At 42.5% G+C, this 17,276-nt stretch overlaps 1 protein-coding gene across 5 annotated transcripts in view; it reads right to left on the reverse strand.

Moving 5' to 3' along the window:
* The window catches only part of Fhos (Formin homology 2 domain containing), a 231,842-nt gene that overhangs the window by 163,000 nt on the left and 51,566 nt on the right, over positions 1-17,276 (reverse strand). For all 5 annotated transcript variants that reach the window (XM_031983115.2, XM_076371721.1, XM_076371720.1 and 2 more), the window contains one exon: positions 179-288. In XM_031983115.2, the coding sequence (XP_031838975.1) occupies positions 179-288 (110 nt within the window). The remainder of the gene's footprint in view (positions 1-178; positions 289-17,276) is intronic.

A 17,276-nucleotide genomic window follows, 5' to 3' on the forward strand; every position in this document is an offset into this window, starting at 1 on the left:
CCGGTAGCACGGTTGATGCAGAAGATATTACCGTGAACTCGTAAAACTTTTTAGAGGGGATCTCTGCCACGCTTTGAAGGGAACTTTTTCAGAGAAAATTGAAAGAGGAATGCCTTAGAACTCGAAAAATGCGTAAACAATCAGCGGGTTACTCGCGATAGTTGTTTTGCGGACTTACTTCGTCTGGAAGCCTTCGAATTCTTCTTGCTGCTCGCTGATCGAGGCTTCGAGGTCCAAGTAGGCGCCATAGTCGCCATCCTTGTACAGCTGTAGCGCTGTGTCGTCGAGCTGAAACAGAAAGAGATTGTAAGATAATCTATTTTCTGAAGTTTATTTTGGATGTCTTCGTTGTACGAAAAATGAACATTAAAAGTGAAATAATAATTGTCTAATTTTTCTATGCCTATATCGTTGATGTTCGATTGTGGTACCTTTTACGAGTTCCAAAAGCGCAAAACTGTGTTAAATATTATTATTTTTTATTATTTCTACTCTCAAATCGCCGCAATATTTATAATTTGTAGAAATATTTGTAGAAATATGCATGTTTGCAAAAGAAAGTAAAGCATCTCTTATAAAGACAAAATTTCTATACAAAAATTTTACATGATCTTCACAAGAAGTTTAACCAATTCAATTTGCAAATAAAATAATTATTCGTGTTTAGATCCATGATCATCGTCACTGAATTCGGCACTAAAAGTGTTATAAAGATTGTTTCGATTAATTGGTGTTTGGATGATTGCTGATACAGTTGACATTATAAAATTGATTTTTAAATTTGGGATGGTTATCAAGAGTTTATTTTGGAGCTGTAATGATGTCAGCTAGTTCTTCGATAATCGCTGTTAATCCAAGTAGGCGCAGAACTCCTCGTGTAACGCTCGCGCCGCCATGAGACGAGATCCTTTATGTCGAGTAATTTCGAAACAGGAAGCTGCATGGAGCCCGTGCAGTCGTTGCCTAATTTTAAACTCCTGCCACTTTGCGAACTAGAGATCGCGACAGATGCCGTTTCACGGGAATGAGAACGGGAACGGGAAACTCTTCGCGTCGCGTTTATTGCATGAGGATTTAAACGCTTCCTGATTTGTCCCTACCGAGATCCTTCTCGCCTTGAATATCGTTTATACTCTGCCACGCAATTAGTCCTTCCTCGAGTGTCTTGTATACCATGAATCGTTGTAACTATTACACAATTATTACAAAAAGAGACCAAGTAACACCGCAATCTCACAGGTAGGTACAGTGACGTTTGAAAATTCCCAGCCAGATCGTTTTGAGTATTTTTACATAATATAAAATATAATAAATAAAGACATATTTATACGGATGAATACTACATAAGAAATCGTACTATTTTGTCTTCATAGTTGTGTCTTTAAAGAATAACTAAATTGGTGTGTTCAACAGTTTATTATTACTAGTTTTTCTCATTTATTTCTAAACAAATACGTATAAAGAATAGATGGTATTGATTTGTTCACAGTATGCTCTCATGTAATATCCTAAATGTCCATTATATGTCATAACAACAAAAAGTTCTTAAACCCTTTATCAGTATATAGAGCCACTATATAGAGGTACCCATAAAATAAAAATGTGGCGAGTGCCATACATTTCTAGTGAAATGTTAATCAACTGAACGTTCTAACATTTGCACGGTTCTTCAAAGCACACATCATTTATTTAATAATATTCCTATGTCAATGTTAACGGTCTAAAGTTGTTGAAAGAGGAAGTTCCTCCTTAACTTCAATATTAGCAAATCGCGCCAGGAGAAATTCCAACTTCGCGCGAAGATCCCCATCGCAGTAATCACTCCTCGAATCACCGTTCCCAAAAACGACCAGACCTTTTTCCTCGAGCTACCAAGAAGAAAAAGGCGGCGATGAGTCCGCGTCCCGAGAGGAAAGAATAGCCGCGCTTCAGGATTCATTGCGCGAGCCGGCGATTACGCGGCCGGCGGCGTCCGCGGCGGCGCGTTAATAAAGTTATTTCCGCGCGCGTTGTTAGTCATATTATTTTTAAAGTAATTAAATTACTTTTGCGAGTCACGACCCAGGACGGCGTGCTATTTTCGGCGCAACCGTGTGACGCAACCGTAGGCTTGGACGTTGTATATCTAGCGCGCGTGTTCGTTCGCCCGTTCGCTCGCACGCTCGCAGACCACCTGATTCCGGATCAAGAGATTATCATCGTGAGTACACGGAAACCGCGTATGTGGAGCAAATGATCCGCAGATAAATTTAGCTGATTAGCCGCATTACCCCGGATTGTTGACCCGTAAGACGCCTATAAGCGCGTCGAACTCATTCCGCGGCAGCTGTTCAACGGTGAAAATGATTCAATTAGGGACGCAGCGAAATCTGATTCGAGAGGTTTGAAAAATTTAATCGGATAAGAATGCGACGTGTTAATAGAGATGAAAGTGTTTGCATAGAGAGAGATTTACAATCGGTTGTAATCGGGAAATAGATAATTTTGCTTCGATACAGTTTTCTATAATGTTTAAGTCGACGTTTGGTGAATGATAAATGATGTCTGATACGAACCAGTGGAAAGAAATGACGATTTTAATTTATAATCTGCCGAGTAATTTCGATAGAAGTTTCTTTTATTGGCGATTTAAACGGGAACGTGTTCTTTTAGTAAGTGAATTACTAATGAGAAGTTTTGCGTATTCCAAGACAAATGTAGTGGAACGGAAAAAGCTGCGGTCCGGACGAGAACGCAGTCAAACAAAAAAGTAATGGCGCATAAATTGAAAACGAACAGGCGAAAGAGAAAAACAGCGGAGCCGAGCCATTTCGGAAACCGTAGGCGAAGTATAAATGCCGATTCAAAAATAGTCCAGCAACCGAGGCAGTCGTGTTTCTAGTCGCATTGCCGATGTCGTCAATGGAGAAGTTATTTTCCTCTTCCTTTGAGACTACGCCAATGCAATTTCCTCCGGCTAGTCGATCGAACCATTCATTACACGCTGCATTATATAAACCATCAAAACAGTATCAAGAACAAGTCAATTTTCCTGGAAATACTTTTCTCATCTGCATCTATTCCCTACTTAACATACTAATCGAAACAAAGAATATAAACCACATTCGCCATCAATCCAATTATACATTTCCCTTAAACTCATATTCCAACGCCCAAAAAGCACCCGTCCATCGCATTTACTTTCCAAACCCACAGTTCCATCCGGACATCAATTAGCCAACGACCTAATTCCCTAAGCTCACTCGACGCGTTAAAACGCCCTTTGCCAGAAAAAATCAACTGGAAAATCAGTTTCCGAAAGGAACGAAAGACTTCCTAGTTAGCACAGTAATCGAAAAAAGGAATGTAAACTGCATTCATCATCAATTCACTTACACGTGTTCCCTTAAACTCATATTCCAACACCCAAAAGATTCATCGCATTTACTTTTCGCCCTAATCCACAGGTCCATCCAAACATCAATTAGCCAACGACCTAATTACCTAACCTCACTCGACGCGTTAAAACACCCTTTGCCAGGAAAAATCAACTGGAAAACCAGTTTCTGAAAGGAACGCAGGCAAAGAGCAGTGGTCGAGGGAGCGGAAGGACGATTCTCGTGGACGAGGAACGGGAGGAACGGAAATAGGAGAAAACGAAAGCGGCAAAGGGGATGGCGAGAGACGTGCAGCGGAACGGGGGACTAGAGAACGCGACGGCAGAGAGGGAAGAGGGAAAGACGTGGCGCGAGGCGGCTGACCCATATTTCTAAAAATCACTGCGTCAAAATAGTCCGCCGGCGGCGATGTAACTGCCGGTTATAATGCAGGCGCGTGCTGGCCCGACGTGGCTGCATTTCTCCTCTCGTTTTCTAGGCGAATTGCCTGCCGGCTTACGTAATCCACGTGTCGGGGCTGCTCCCCGAGTACGATCTCTGGCCTTCAAGCCCGTGACGAAATTGGTCAACCGGAAGGGAACGCGTGTTCACGCTCTGCCCGGCCCGCGGACCCCGCGGCCGAGCAAGGAGAGACGTCGTTGCACCCGGAGACAATGGCGGCCCGCTTCTTTCCGGTTACTTAAGCCCCCGGCTGGTTGCGTAACAATGAAAACTTTACGGCGAACATTTCACAAACACTTCTTTGCGCTCGCGCATTAACACGTTGTGTGCCGAGAGAACTTTACTCCGCGCAATTTATTATATGTAGGTACTGCCAAAGAGGAGTGGAGAGTATTTCGGTAAATGTCAATTGGTATTTCCTGCTGTTATATAGCGTCAGTGTTTCCGTTTTTGAATATTGAGGTTTCGATATTGAAATTTGTGACAGCGAAGCATTCCATTTTACATTTCGTATTGCCAGTTATGAATGAAGTGGCGATGATGGTTGGAATATTGAGAAGGGAATGGTGTGATTCTAAAGTGTAAAATTGTACTTTTTTTAATGAGAGTTAAATGGTTTGGATATGTGTGAAATAATAAAATTTGAAATCAATTGATAGGGTTTTGCTTTATTGGAATTAATCGAGTTGTTAATGAGTTTCTATTCAAGTTCGTTGGTGCAAATTACAGGTGAACGCTGGACGGTAATTGTTTTATTCGAATAGGAATTTACCGGGCAAATTAACGACGTGTATAAGTCAGTTTAAGACAATTCTAATTCCGAACCGGGTACAATCCTGTCGAGTGAATATACGCTCGGCTGGGAATCAAATTAATCAAAATGTTAATCCTGTTTTACCACGCTCTGATAGTTCCCCTTCTGATACACGCGTCATGGGAAAGTTGTTTAATTAACCATTTAAAGTCTCACGAGTCTCGTATGTCTTCTGTGCGGTCAGTTCAATGTTGCTCTACGTCCACGAGGATTCACGAGCCGGGAACTTTTCGTGGACGAGTGCCGCTAAATGCGTATCACTCGGAACTCTTGCTAACACTTCAAATATCGCTTACTAGATCTCATATACTTATTTTTGTGTACTAAAAATATCAAAATATTACAAGGAAATTGCTACACTTATATCCTGTTAAACATTGCCGCTAAATATTCCTGTGAAATTTAAATATTTTATATCCCATTTTTAAATGAAAAGATAGTTAACCTTAGAGTGAAACTACCAGAGATAAAAAAAATCAACGTCTCAAAATATACAGATCTACTGCACGTGGAGAATTAAACAAACAGAAGGTTCCTTTCAAAATACTACACAAAATTAATCGAAAGTGTTGAAATCTGTATCAGACTATGTTGTTACGCCTTCTGAATGGGACTATGGGGGAATAAATCTTTGGAGATCGATCGACTGATGCATATAATGCAACGCTCCCTCATCTCGACTTGAACGAGCACTGAAGCAAGTTGACCGAGGCTTTCTCCCTTCGTCGAGTGCCCCCACGATTTTCCTTGGTTAACGTTTGCACTGTGCCATTCTGCCTCCTGTCCTTAAGGGACCGCGTTTGTTTGTCAAAAGACGTTTCAACAACTGGCAAACATTTTCACGAGACGCCACTTTTGATTCACATACCCGACCCTTTCTCGTGGAGCACGTGAAACGATAACAGAAAAGCACAGTCGAACCGAATTCCTTCAAAATTTTTCAAGAAGCGTTTTTCAAAATTACAAATTATATATTTTACTTATTTATAAAGAATCGATATGAGACTTTTCAGGCAATAATTTTACAAAGATGACGTAAAATTTAGGGATTGTTTGAGTAAAATGAGTATAATTAACTGACTATTCTCGCAGAAGATGAATCTGTATTTTATATTTCGTATATGTCTTCTTACGATTTTATCTTTCTCCTGGTGCATGTAGACTCAGGACACCGCCCTTGAATCACTCTTAGCGACAATTTCCTTTTCGCTACATCTTTCCAGACTATTAGTCAAATATTCAACTCAATTTCGAGGAAACGCGAGACACCATCGACGGCAAACGAGAATTTCAATTACACTCAAACAGTGAGAACAAAGTTTTAAGTGGGCCAATTCAGAGGTAGCCATTACTGTGTTTGTATGTCTTCTCATTTGCTAATGCATTCGTATGATTATGTTTCAAACTAAATTCAAGATTAAATAAATAATAAAATGAATATATAATTTCGTATGTAATATATAATTCCTACATGAAACCTTTGTGCAAATAGAATAAAACACATAATTGACTATTTATTATACACCTGAGACAAGAAAAACTAGCTTAAGCAACGTAAGTCAAATTAGTCAATTTCCATCTGTTCTTATCTCATTTTCTATAAACTATAAACTATAAACAAAAACATAACCAAAACTATAAATAAAACACGCAGCGAGGTGCAAAAACGATCGAAAGACCCAACTGCGGGAACACGTGAGAAACGCGACGAAAGTTCAAGATTGTGAATTTTGGGGATTCGGCGGAAGTCTCACGGCAACGGGACGAACGAAAGCTGGAACGCGTCCCGGGACAATTAACCGGGGTGCCGCGATAGCCACAGACAAGCCGTTCCGCTCGGCAGCGCGAAACTTTCTCGGCCGCCTCCTTTTTGTTCGCCGTCACCTGCTACAAGAGCCGTGCACGCGATGGATAACGCGTTACGGGTCCGTTCACGGAAAGACGCAATCTCTGCGTCGCGACAGATCGACAGGAACGAGATAACGCCGACTTAAGTATCGGAAACAGCCTTATCTTAGCCTAGGAGCCACTCGAAGCGGAATCACACGAGAGTTACTTAACGTAATCGTTGTTGTTGTTCTTCTTCTTCTTGTTGCAGCTTGCTGATTGGACTTTTAGAGCCAAACATTCTAAACTTCCAGTGTTAAAAATGGCATACCGCGGCTTACGTTTTGAATAATGATAAGTAGACTGTGGGTTTTTATCCATTTATAGGAAATTTGAAAGTGTACAATTGCACAGAATGCACATGATTTTTCTAATTACATTCTTGAAAATTTGAGTTTGTATAAAGATTCGCAGTTTAGTGATACGCTTCATGCGTGTCTAGTACGCGGAGAATAGGAGTGCAAAAGTAAACAGCGGAGACGATGAGTAAATCTTATTGATCTATGATGTGTGAAGGATGAATTCGTTTAAGATTTCTATTAGGAGTGTGGGAGATTGTGTTAACTATGTTAGGAAAAGTTTAAGTGGCGAAACTCAATTCGTCTTACGTCGAGAACATATTATATTATTTCTTGATCGTTAATTGCTATTATTTTCCGAGAGTGCAATTGAAACTGTTGGGAAGTTGGTGAATCTCGAGCGGCTTGAAATTTTCGAACTTCTCAAATGGAACGTAAGTTAATTGGAACTGTATTTCATGATCCGCGCTTCTTCTTCCAGGTAGAATTACCTTTTCATCTCTCGAAACTTTGACAACTTCGAGGACTTCCCGGGAACCATAAAATTTACAGGATTCTACAATACTCATTGGATTGAACTTCCCGGAGAACGCTTAAGGACTTCGCTTTCGCAATAAATCGAAGCACCTCGGTTCTTTTTAAATCCTAACAAATGGACAGCCAATAAATAATTTCAGAACCTTTCTCGTCCATTCCGTGGATTAATCCTCTATGGAGGAAAGTTATCGGGAACGAACTTTATTTCTATCGAGGATTGTTAATTGAGGTCTAAGAGAGATTAATCGATGTCAATAGCAAAAGTTATCGGTAAGTAGAATGTATGCTCTCGTTTTCTTTAAAAATCGATAATAGTTAATATCCGGCTTCAACGATTATCAAAGGTGAAATTGTTGAAGAATATTTATGCTGAAGTGTTGAAACACACGAACACTGAAAATGCGAATTCTGAATAATTTTTAAAACAGAAACTCACATCGAATTTCTCTGAAATTTTACGGTTTACTTTGTACAAGGTTAATTACTGTAACCCTCACGACCATTGTATCGTCGTATTCGTCCAGCGCACGAAGTACAGCGTTCGCCAAACACTCCTGCGTCCTGAGGTAATAATTGAATGCTGCTCGGTCTTCCTCCGCGTAAACCCTGAGTGGATTTACGTAAGACGGAGTTAACTCGATGCAGAGCAATTATACATGGAAATACGGGAATATCGATTTCCCGGCGGCATTGTCTCGCGACGGTCCGACGGCGACAACTGTGCTGGATTTTGTCAGCAATTAGTCCGAGTTACGATTCGGTTCTGGAGGACAGTAATTTCCGACTCTTGAGGAAGTTTACATCGTTCGGAGGTAGGATCCGTGAATTTCAAGTACGCGGTAATGGAATGTTAAACGAACATTTTGGAGGTCGTAGGGCGCGTTAATGCGTTAAAACGTCGATAGGGTCGATGCTGCCGAATAAATCCTTTTTCGAGCAAAACGACAGATAAATAACACTGTAAAGCAACGAGTACATTCGTAACATTTCTGTAAAATATTTTACAAAGTTGAGGAGATTCGTTTAACAATACTGTAAATGAGAAATATAGATCTATTGCAACAGCTTCGTTTAGAATATAAATAAACTCGAGAAAAAGTAAAAATAGCGACTCAGTTAATTGAGGTGTTGGTATGATTAAGAAAGGAATGGCTAGCGATTAATATCGCGACAAAGAATTTTAGACTGCCAACTGCAGGCATCTTCAGAGAAAAACACAGGCGATTAATCCTACACGCGAGATAAAAGGAGGGGCAAGGCTCGACTCGAATTCGAGAACGATCGCCGACGAACGGATGATTCCTCGAAGGTCCGACGAGTGTGTTCGTTGCTTATTACGCTCGAATGAATATGTGGGCGGCACGTGGGCACGCGTGCGTTCCCTTTCTTCCGCGATGAACGCTAAAGGAAGACGTCTTGCAGCTGTCGCAAGATCACAGAAGAGAAAGTAATCGTTTAACAATGACGCCGGTAGATCTCCCGAGCGGCATTCCGCCAGTCGCGACAGGAACAAAAGAGGAAAACATAGCGTACCAATGGCGGATCGGTTCGGGCGCCCCGCCGCGCTATATAGGGCAAGAGTTCGAAGGCCGAAATACCGCAAGATTAGCTAAAAACATGGACAACGGAACTCGCAGCAATTTAACAGAATACACGACACTCGTGTTCACCTAGAAAGTAACTACACAGACAATGGTCATATTAACCGAGGGTCTCACAATAATTATTCCGTTCAAGTCTCCAAACAAATCTCGTCCAGGGTTTTGATACTACCTTCCGAAATTTGTCATATTCTGCACATCCAACTGATCGATGAATAAATCAATCCTTTGCGCTTAAAATGTGGCTCTCGGTTACCGCTTGATTTGATATAGCAAAATTACAAAGTATTATACATAATACTAATCTTTGTATAACTTTGTATATTGAAATATTGAAATAAAAGAGTTTCATTTCTCGATTTACCTATGATTTTTCATTAGTTTCAAAGAATGTCGTCTATGTCATCGGGAAATGTCGAATATTTTTAATGGAGAAACTTTCGAGTACAAATGGTTAAATATTTGTCTAGCCAATAAATTCGTCGTTGAAAGGTTAAAGGCAGCGGAAATCGTTTGCGTTGAATGCATTCCAAAATAGTTACCTGTTACGAGTGTCCTTTAAGAATGCACGGAGAATTCGACCAGCATCCGTGGCGTTCGTTCACATGCCCTAGCGACCGCTCGACAACTAGCTCAACTATAAATACGAGCGTAACAATACTAAAGATAAGTTATTTGACGCGATCTATTTTCTGGGAACCTGGCAATCAGCTTCGGCCGGCTGTACCCGGCTTCCTGTCCGTTATTAGAGTAGATTATAGGCGACGCAGTTCGCGATTATGCCCCCGGGACCAGGCCAACGTAACCGCCGCTGCGGCGGAACGCTTTTCGACGATTCCGTTTGCGGGAAAAAGGACATCGGTTATTGCGCCACTAAAGCCTTTACAGTCCACACGGTCGATCTGGGAATAAAATTTCGCTCGTAAACGGAGCCATCTTTCCCGAAATTGCCGTGTTCGAGCGCCGCGACAACTTCTCGCCCCGATTAGGTCGCAACCTTCAACGTTTCTTTCTGTCGGGGACACTTGTGACTGAGAAAATTAAATTTAATTCTATGACGATTAATTGATAGTAATGGTAGTACAAAAGAATAGTTTCTATTGACGTCAATGAATCTATATTTTCACGTTTTTCCATCATTTCTACAAATAATTGACAATCGCATTCTATCCATTCGTTAATTCAGATTTCACCAGATTTGTCTACTACTCGTGTTACCCCGCGTTTCATTGTTATATCATTTCGTCGTTTTCGGAGCTTTTGTCCTCCGCCACAAAGGACTTGTTCCATTCAATGGAATAATCCACTATGTTCTCGGAACTCCACGTTCATTGTTGCAAAACAGAACCGTAGAAAATTCGTTATTGTACGCTAACGTCCAGCGTCATGTTTATTCAGTGGAACAATCGAACAAAATACTTAATTTATTTTAGTATGTCGTTGTTTTCAGCGAGAATATGAAGGGGGCGAATTTAATTAATCCTGTTTCCCATTGTTTTCTTCGATAGCTGTTTCGAAGCAAATAACAGGTTAGAGTTTCAATTTGTCGGCGATCGGTGGAAGGTTCCATTAGGTTCGCCGTCGGGTCAGACAGCTTCAAACTCGCTCGGTTACAGCCATAAATATCCCGCGCCCTTAAAAACGACCCGAAACGGTGTCAAGAACCCGCCGAACTTGCTGGCAAGTTCTTCCGGCGAATTCGCGAGAAGGGAAATGGAAGAAGTGGCGAGGAACTCGCTTAATCGCGCGATAAATTAGTTCGGTCGGTTCTCCGGCGAGAAAAGAAAACTGGCGTATACCCGTGGGCGCGGCGGGTCGAGGCGAAAGGACGAGAGCATCCCCATTAGAGGCCGCGGCAGGATCCGGGTGGTAATAGCTCGGCGCTAACTTAACTCCGCACACGATCACGCGCCGTGTAAACCACTGTAAACGGCGCGCCTGGGTTATTATGTGTGCGCGAGATAATGAAAACTACGGAAACAGCCAGCGGCAGTTCTGTTTCCGTACCGTATGCGCCTCCGACCTGGAAACCCGGATGTGGAACGCTCGGAAATCCCGAAAATCCTCGGCGGAATCGTTATTTTATGAAGTTTCGAAAAGGTGGGCTCAAATGTGAGCTTTTTGAAAAAAAAATTAAGACAAAAATTCAATGTTTCAACGATCTTTTGTAGTTACTTTGCGTTATGAGATTTTTGGGCAACTGATAATCGTAGAGATGGGAGAAAGGAGAGTTCCAATGCTGTTTTATGACCAACGTAATAATATAAATTTTTACTTTTGAGATATTTTTGGGAGAAATTCGAATCCAAAAGAAAGATATATTAATAGAAGATTAGAAATTTAAATCAAAATTAAGATAAACTAATCCAATATTCGATAGTTAATCTGAAATAAAGGTATATCAACTTGAATTTTTTTAATGAATCGCTAAACGTTGCTAAGTGAAATTGGAATAGATACGCGTAAGTTGAAACCAGTTAGTTAACATTTTAAATATTCGATGGGAAATCGAAGCCTGTTCCACGAAGACGATCAGATGGATCGTTCTAATTTTATCTTTCCCCGGTAGGGTGAAGGGGATAAAAGAAATGTAACCGGCTAACGATGTCAGAGTAATCGACAATGCGACGCGAATCGGGTTCCCGGGCACCGTTCAATCATTCATGCGGTAAACAGGTTCCATTGAAGACAAAAGCGAACGCGCCATTCTTCGTTGCTTCCTTGCGCAAAAATCAAGTCGTACCTATATATGCGAGCATCTCGCTCCTGTCTCGCGAGGCGGTCGCCCTTCCTGCAGGTGGTGCTGGAAAGAACAGGAGGGAAACGGGAACAGGGAACGAAGAAGAAATCATTTGTGCTCGGGAGACAGGTTCCGCGAAAGTAATCGTGAACTCGTGAATTTCGTTTCTATCCAGACGTATCTATCGAACGTAATATTTTCATACGGAAAATATTAACTCGGTATCCGCATTTTTTCAAGAATAAAATCTAATCGAGCTAACGTGATATCTTCGCAAGTTAACCATTTATAACAAGTCGTTTAAAAACTGAAAGTCTAGAACAGAGACACTAGCAAACTTATATGAACGGTCTCAGATTATTCAGTATTTTATAAAATACTTCAATTAGCAAACCATAAACCCTTTAAAAATATCTGACACTAAAGGTACTAAACTACTAGGCACAATTTGGCAATAAACCATCCAGACCGCAACGCGTTGACTGAAAACCTCGTTTGAAAGCAAAGATCAGCAGGTGCGAGCTCCCTCCCGCGAGATTTCCGCGCCCCCATGAATATCTCGTGGAACGAACGTAAACAAACGAAAGCTCGGAACTGAATTCCTTCCACCGCTCGGTACCCAGACTCAGCGATTTCGCTTTGGACAAAGTCTGAAGAAGAGTTCCTCTATCGCGACAGCGAGAAGTCTAGCGCCCGCGGACGAGGTATAAGCAAAATTCGAGGGTGATAAACCGTCCGTAAATATTTGACGAGTGTTAACAATTCGACGAACGCGGGGAGGACGGCGAGAACAACGCCGATATGAGAAAACGTCGGAGCCGACAACAAACAGAGGGATTAGCGCGTCGGGGGTCCGCTGGGGGTGGAGCGAGCGTCGCGGAAGAGGAGGAAACGGAGACAGCAATAGGAATAATATCCTGGAAACGTCCAGCCAGCCACTTTCCACCCTTCTGTCTTCCTCTCGGCTCGAGTATTTCGACCGAGGAGAGGGATTCTTACCACGGGAAGATCCCTTTGTTCGTACTTCACAGGTTCTTGCGCGATAAAAAACACAGGCTCGAGAGGCATGGCATCTCATCTCGAGTGCTCCTCTTCAACCTCTCTCCTACCCCGCTCGTTCCTCGTCCCTCCCTCTGCCCACGTCCGTTTCCCATCGCAGTCTTTCAGCTTCTCACCAAGCCCTGTTTCAGGGCTTCTCAAAGTGTGGGTCGCAACCCTGCACGGAGTCGCGTAACTGAATTTGGAGGTCGCAGAAGTTTTAGTGAAATTATAAAATTCTTGGATCCACAACGACCGCGAATTAACACGTCCTGCGGTTAGTGGTAACCCTTTTGAATTGCTTGAAAGCAATTGTAAGATGATTGATGTTGAATAGAAATATTTTGTAATGTAAGTTGGTAACAGTGTGATATAAGGATTGCGATGCTAAGTAATTGAGAATTGCTCCTACTTATCTTTGCTGTGAAAGAATAATTGTTATGTGAAACGCTCAAGGTTTATTTGGCAGTCAACGCGCTAATTCGTATTCCTAGTATATATACCTCTATACCCGGGGTCGCGAATATATTTGCTCGAGTGAAGGAGGTCGCCGAGTGGAAAAGTTTGAGAAGCCCTGCTCTATTTCGCTTGGCTCGGACCCCTGACAGCCCTTTCCCGGTCTCTCACCTGTCCGTTTCTAGCTCGAGGACGGCGACGAAAGCCGAAAGAAAGCAAACGGACGGGTTTACACTTGACCAATTGGCCGGAGAAGGACGAACGCCCGCTCCCGAAGACGAAAGCGAACCGGTGGTCCAAGGGGAGGACGCTTCCAGGAGGGCCGCTTTTAACGCGCGCACCTCTTTCCACCGCGGCCGCGGAACGCGCGATGTTTATATACTCACAACGGGGCCGACCGGCTCCGAAACGACGAGTTTTTCGACTGACGGTGTCCTTGAGGATCGATCGCGGGTCCCCGGGGACATTGCCGGCCGGTTCAAGGACCTTCGATGCTTCCCAGAATTAAAACGATCCGTTCTCTCCTTGGCCCGAGCGCTTCTTTTTTTCCAATCACGATCTACCCCGGGGGAGGAGCTTGTCGATCGAGCGCCTCGTGAGCTCGGCGGAGGAAGATTTAACGTTGAATGATATTATGTAAATGTCAGCGGAGAAAAGTATAAGATGGAAGTAGGACTACGTTAAAAATAGACGTATAAATGGAATTAACGCTGGATTAATGGAACACGTGAATTTGACGCATAAGAAATTTTGTAAACATTGTTTTAGAACTGTTCACCTCTTTTTTTGATTGATGTAATTACGTGAATATTCCAAAGGTCTAAATGAGTGTCAGGTTTTATAAGAACAGTAGAATAAACTGTACAATAAGTGCCGTAAATCCAGTGCTAAAAATGGCCGACGGCGAAAAGGATTAACACCATAAATCTCGAGCACGAAACTGACTTCTTAAAATTACTCTTTTAAATGCTAAATGAGGTCGACTGACTTTACCAGTCCTCAGATTATCTCCGTATTAATTAACAGCGAAAAAAGAAATGAAGGCACTCGTTAATTATAAGTTCGGGGTATCGCAAAATAGAAATCTATTCCTTCTCAGAATAAATTTCTCAAACTTGCCGTCCCAGTTGCTCCCGAACTTTCAGATTCTCGGACTCTAGGATGCCGAGTTCCCTCGGGAAAACGGAATGCAAGGAAGGAATAAAACGAATTTCAACTATGAATTCTCGGATCAAGATAACATTACTTTTCACTCGTGTAATAACACTTCAACGGTAACTTGTTCTGAGAAACCGTAGCCAGCGACCTACTTTGAATTAATTTCTGGTCGACACCGTTCCGCCGATTTATCAACGTCGCGGATAAGATATAGAATTCAGGGACACGCCGCGCTGTATCGGTCCCTACGATACCCCGCCGGCCACTTCGGCCGGAATCCTTAAAAGAGCCCGGGCAACGGCAGAAATTCCAGCGGCCGATCTAATTAACGAGCCATTGATGACCGGCGGAGCGTGGCGATGATGTAATGTCGTTGCGTCTAGTCTGACCAACTGGTTACGGAATCGTTACAAATCAACCGTTACAATCGTTGCCCGTGCGTACCTCTTCACCGCGGCGGCGCCTCTTATGGATCGTTAAACGATTTTTCCGGCCGTCAGAGAGAATCGGACGGATAATGGGAAAAACGTCCACGAGCCGGGAAAGGTTCGCGCATGATTTACGGACGGCGGTGTTTGATCGTCGGCGAATACGATTTCTTGTGCGAGAATGTCTCCGATTTTCACGTCGTATCGCGTCACGCTGGAAAAGCTAGGTCTGGTTCACACTAGAGAAAATCGGTTATCATCATATGAATATAATAAGTTAATATTACTAATAATATATAAATTAACGAAAGCGTTCGCAGTTATCAATACAGTCAAGTTAAATCGGAATGTCGATCGTCGAATCGGTTTTCTGGCGATCGAAAACCGCGGCACTGTTGATCGTATTTGATCTGATCGCCAATTGTGAGTAGTTGAATATATTATTCGTTTCTCGAGCGAGCAGACAGATATGAAGAATTGATTAAGGGTATTTGATAGTTTCCGATCGTTGAATGTGAATACCACAGTAAATCCTCCATTGTAACTGATCGTGAGCTGACCGTATAGAGGATCGTTAGTGTGAATCGAGCCTTAAATCGGCGTTCTGCTCTCCTGGCGTCGCGAACCGATCCCACCGGTACGGCTACCGGTATGCTCCGGGATTATAAAGTCTGATCGGCTCGTCTTATATTTCCTGACACACGATCCACAATCGGACGCTGTCCCCGCGCGCGGATTATGATTGTGCTTTCATGCACGGCCGAACCCTGGTTAACACGTTGACTGCCTCTAGAATCTTAAGCTTATTGGGTATCACCTTTTCCTTCGCAACGAAGACAATTACAAACAATTATTAACCACTTGGCTCGGAATCTCACTTTCCAAACGTGATTACAATACTAAAAATTAAAGGAAAATCTTGTTGAACCAATAGGGTATATCGAAACAATTTGAATCACAGGATGAACTGGATCGAAATAAGAATCCAGTCCACAGGTGTTACATCACAAATTATATTTCTTGTTTCTTATTTCTAATTTGAAAGATTTAAAAATTCCTTCTCACTCTTTATTAGTAACGTTTAGGTATGATTCGCTGTAATCCCTATATTATCATCATTAGTCCATTCACTGTTATTATTATACTATATAAATCATACATTTTCGTCCCTTCCAATTGTTTTAGTTGTTCGATGATACGAGTTCGAATTCGGTGTCAAATTTGACATTTCCTTTGCTCCATTGCTATGGAACGAAACTATCCTGGATATGAGGAATGTCCGGAACACCGTGCGCGGATGATAGATACCTTTCAATAGACGCTCATGCGATGCTGGGGCTTGAGTTATGAACGTTCCCTAACAAACGGGCAAGGCGTGAAACGCTGCCGGTCTTCAATAATCGATACGGAGAGATCCGAAAACTTCACGGCCGACGCGACGGCTGCTGATCGGTGGACTCGCACACTTTAGGTCCCCAGCTAGCGTAGAGGGACGTACGGGCCAAGGGAATTCGCCGAACTGAACCGGCGTTCTGCACCTGACGCTCGATTTGGGTGGCCAAATAGCCGTCTCGCTCGCGTCGGAAACTTTTAACCAGCTCCCTGCACCCGTGCGCTTCGTTTCCAGACACGATTGCCTGTCGCGAATATATTCCGGGCATCGTGCCGCCGTGACTGCCCAAACGACTTCGACACCTTTTAATTTTCCCGTTTGCGACCGTCCGCGAAACTCGTCCGATTTACATTCGAACCGGTAAAGCTTTATTTCTCGGGAAATTAGCAATTAAGCATGCACTTTTCGAAACATTTGCGAACGTAATAGGAAATTTGAGAACGTAAACTTGCACAACATGTATATGATGTTTAGAAATATCGCAATTCCGCATTGTTAATTATGCCCCTAAAAACTTGAATTTGCGCGGAGATAGGTAGTCTAATTATTATAATAAATTCCTCTTTTAATTCAAAAAGCCTTAGTTCTCTTCAGACACAGTTCATCTGGATTACAACTTTGTACAGAACATGAAAACAAATTTTCCATCTCGAGCCGAGTAATCACTCAACAGCGATAATACGCATCGATGACGAATTAACGAATAATGAAAGCGAAAAGCGTCGGAGCTGCCTGCATCGTTTACCATTATAGAAGGTATCCATTAACCCGACGATGTTTCAGCAACGAATCGTGCCGGGATGAAATCAAAATAAATCAGATTCGAAACATAATTAAAACCGTGGTATAATGAATGAAAACGATCGGTAATATCGAAGCTCAAGCAGCAGCCGAACGAGTCATTTTTAATGAACGATATCGCACTCGGTTTAGACGCGAGTATCCTTTGAGCCTCGACGAGGAGGAAAGACGAGAAAAAGAAAGAGGATGGGGGGGGGGGGCAGAAACAGCAGGGAAAACGACTAACGAAAAATCGCGAAAGGCAGATGATGAAATTAATCGACGTTTTAATTAATTTCTCGCCTGAAGCGGGCTATCGAGCGGATA

Source organism: Nomia melanderi, chromosome 10, assembly GCF_051020985.1.
Source record: "Nomia melanderi isolate GNS246 chromosome 10, iyNomMela1, whole genome shotgun sequence".
Classification (NCBI taxonomy): Eukaryota; Metazoa; Arthropoda; class Insecta; order Hymenoptera; family Halictidae; genus Nomia; species Nomia melanderi.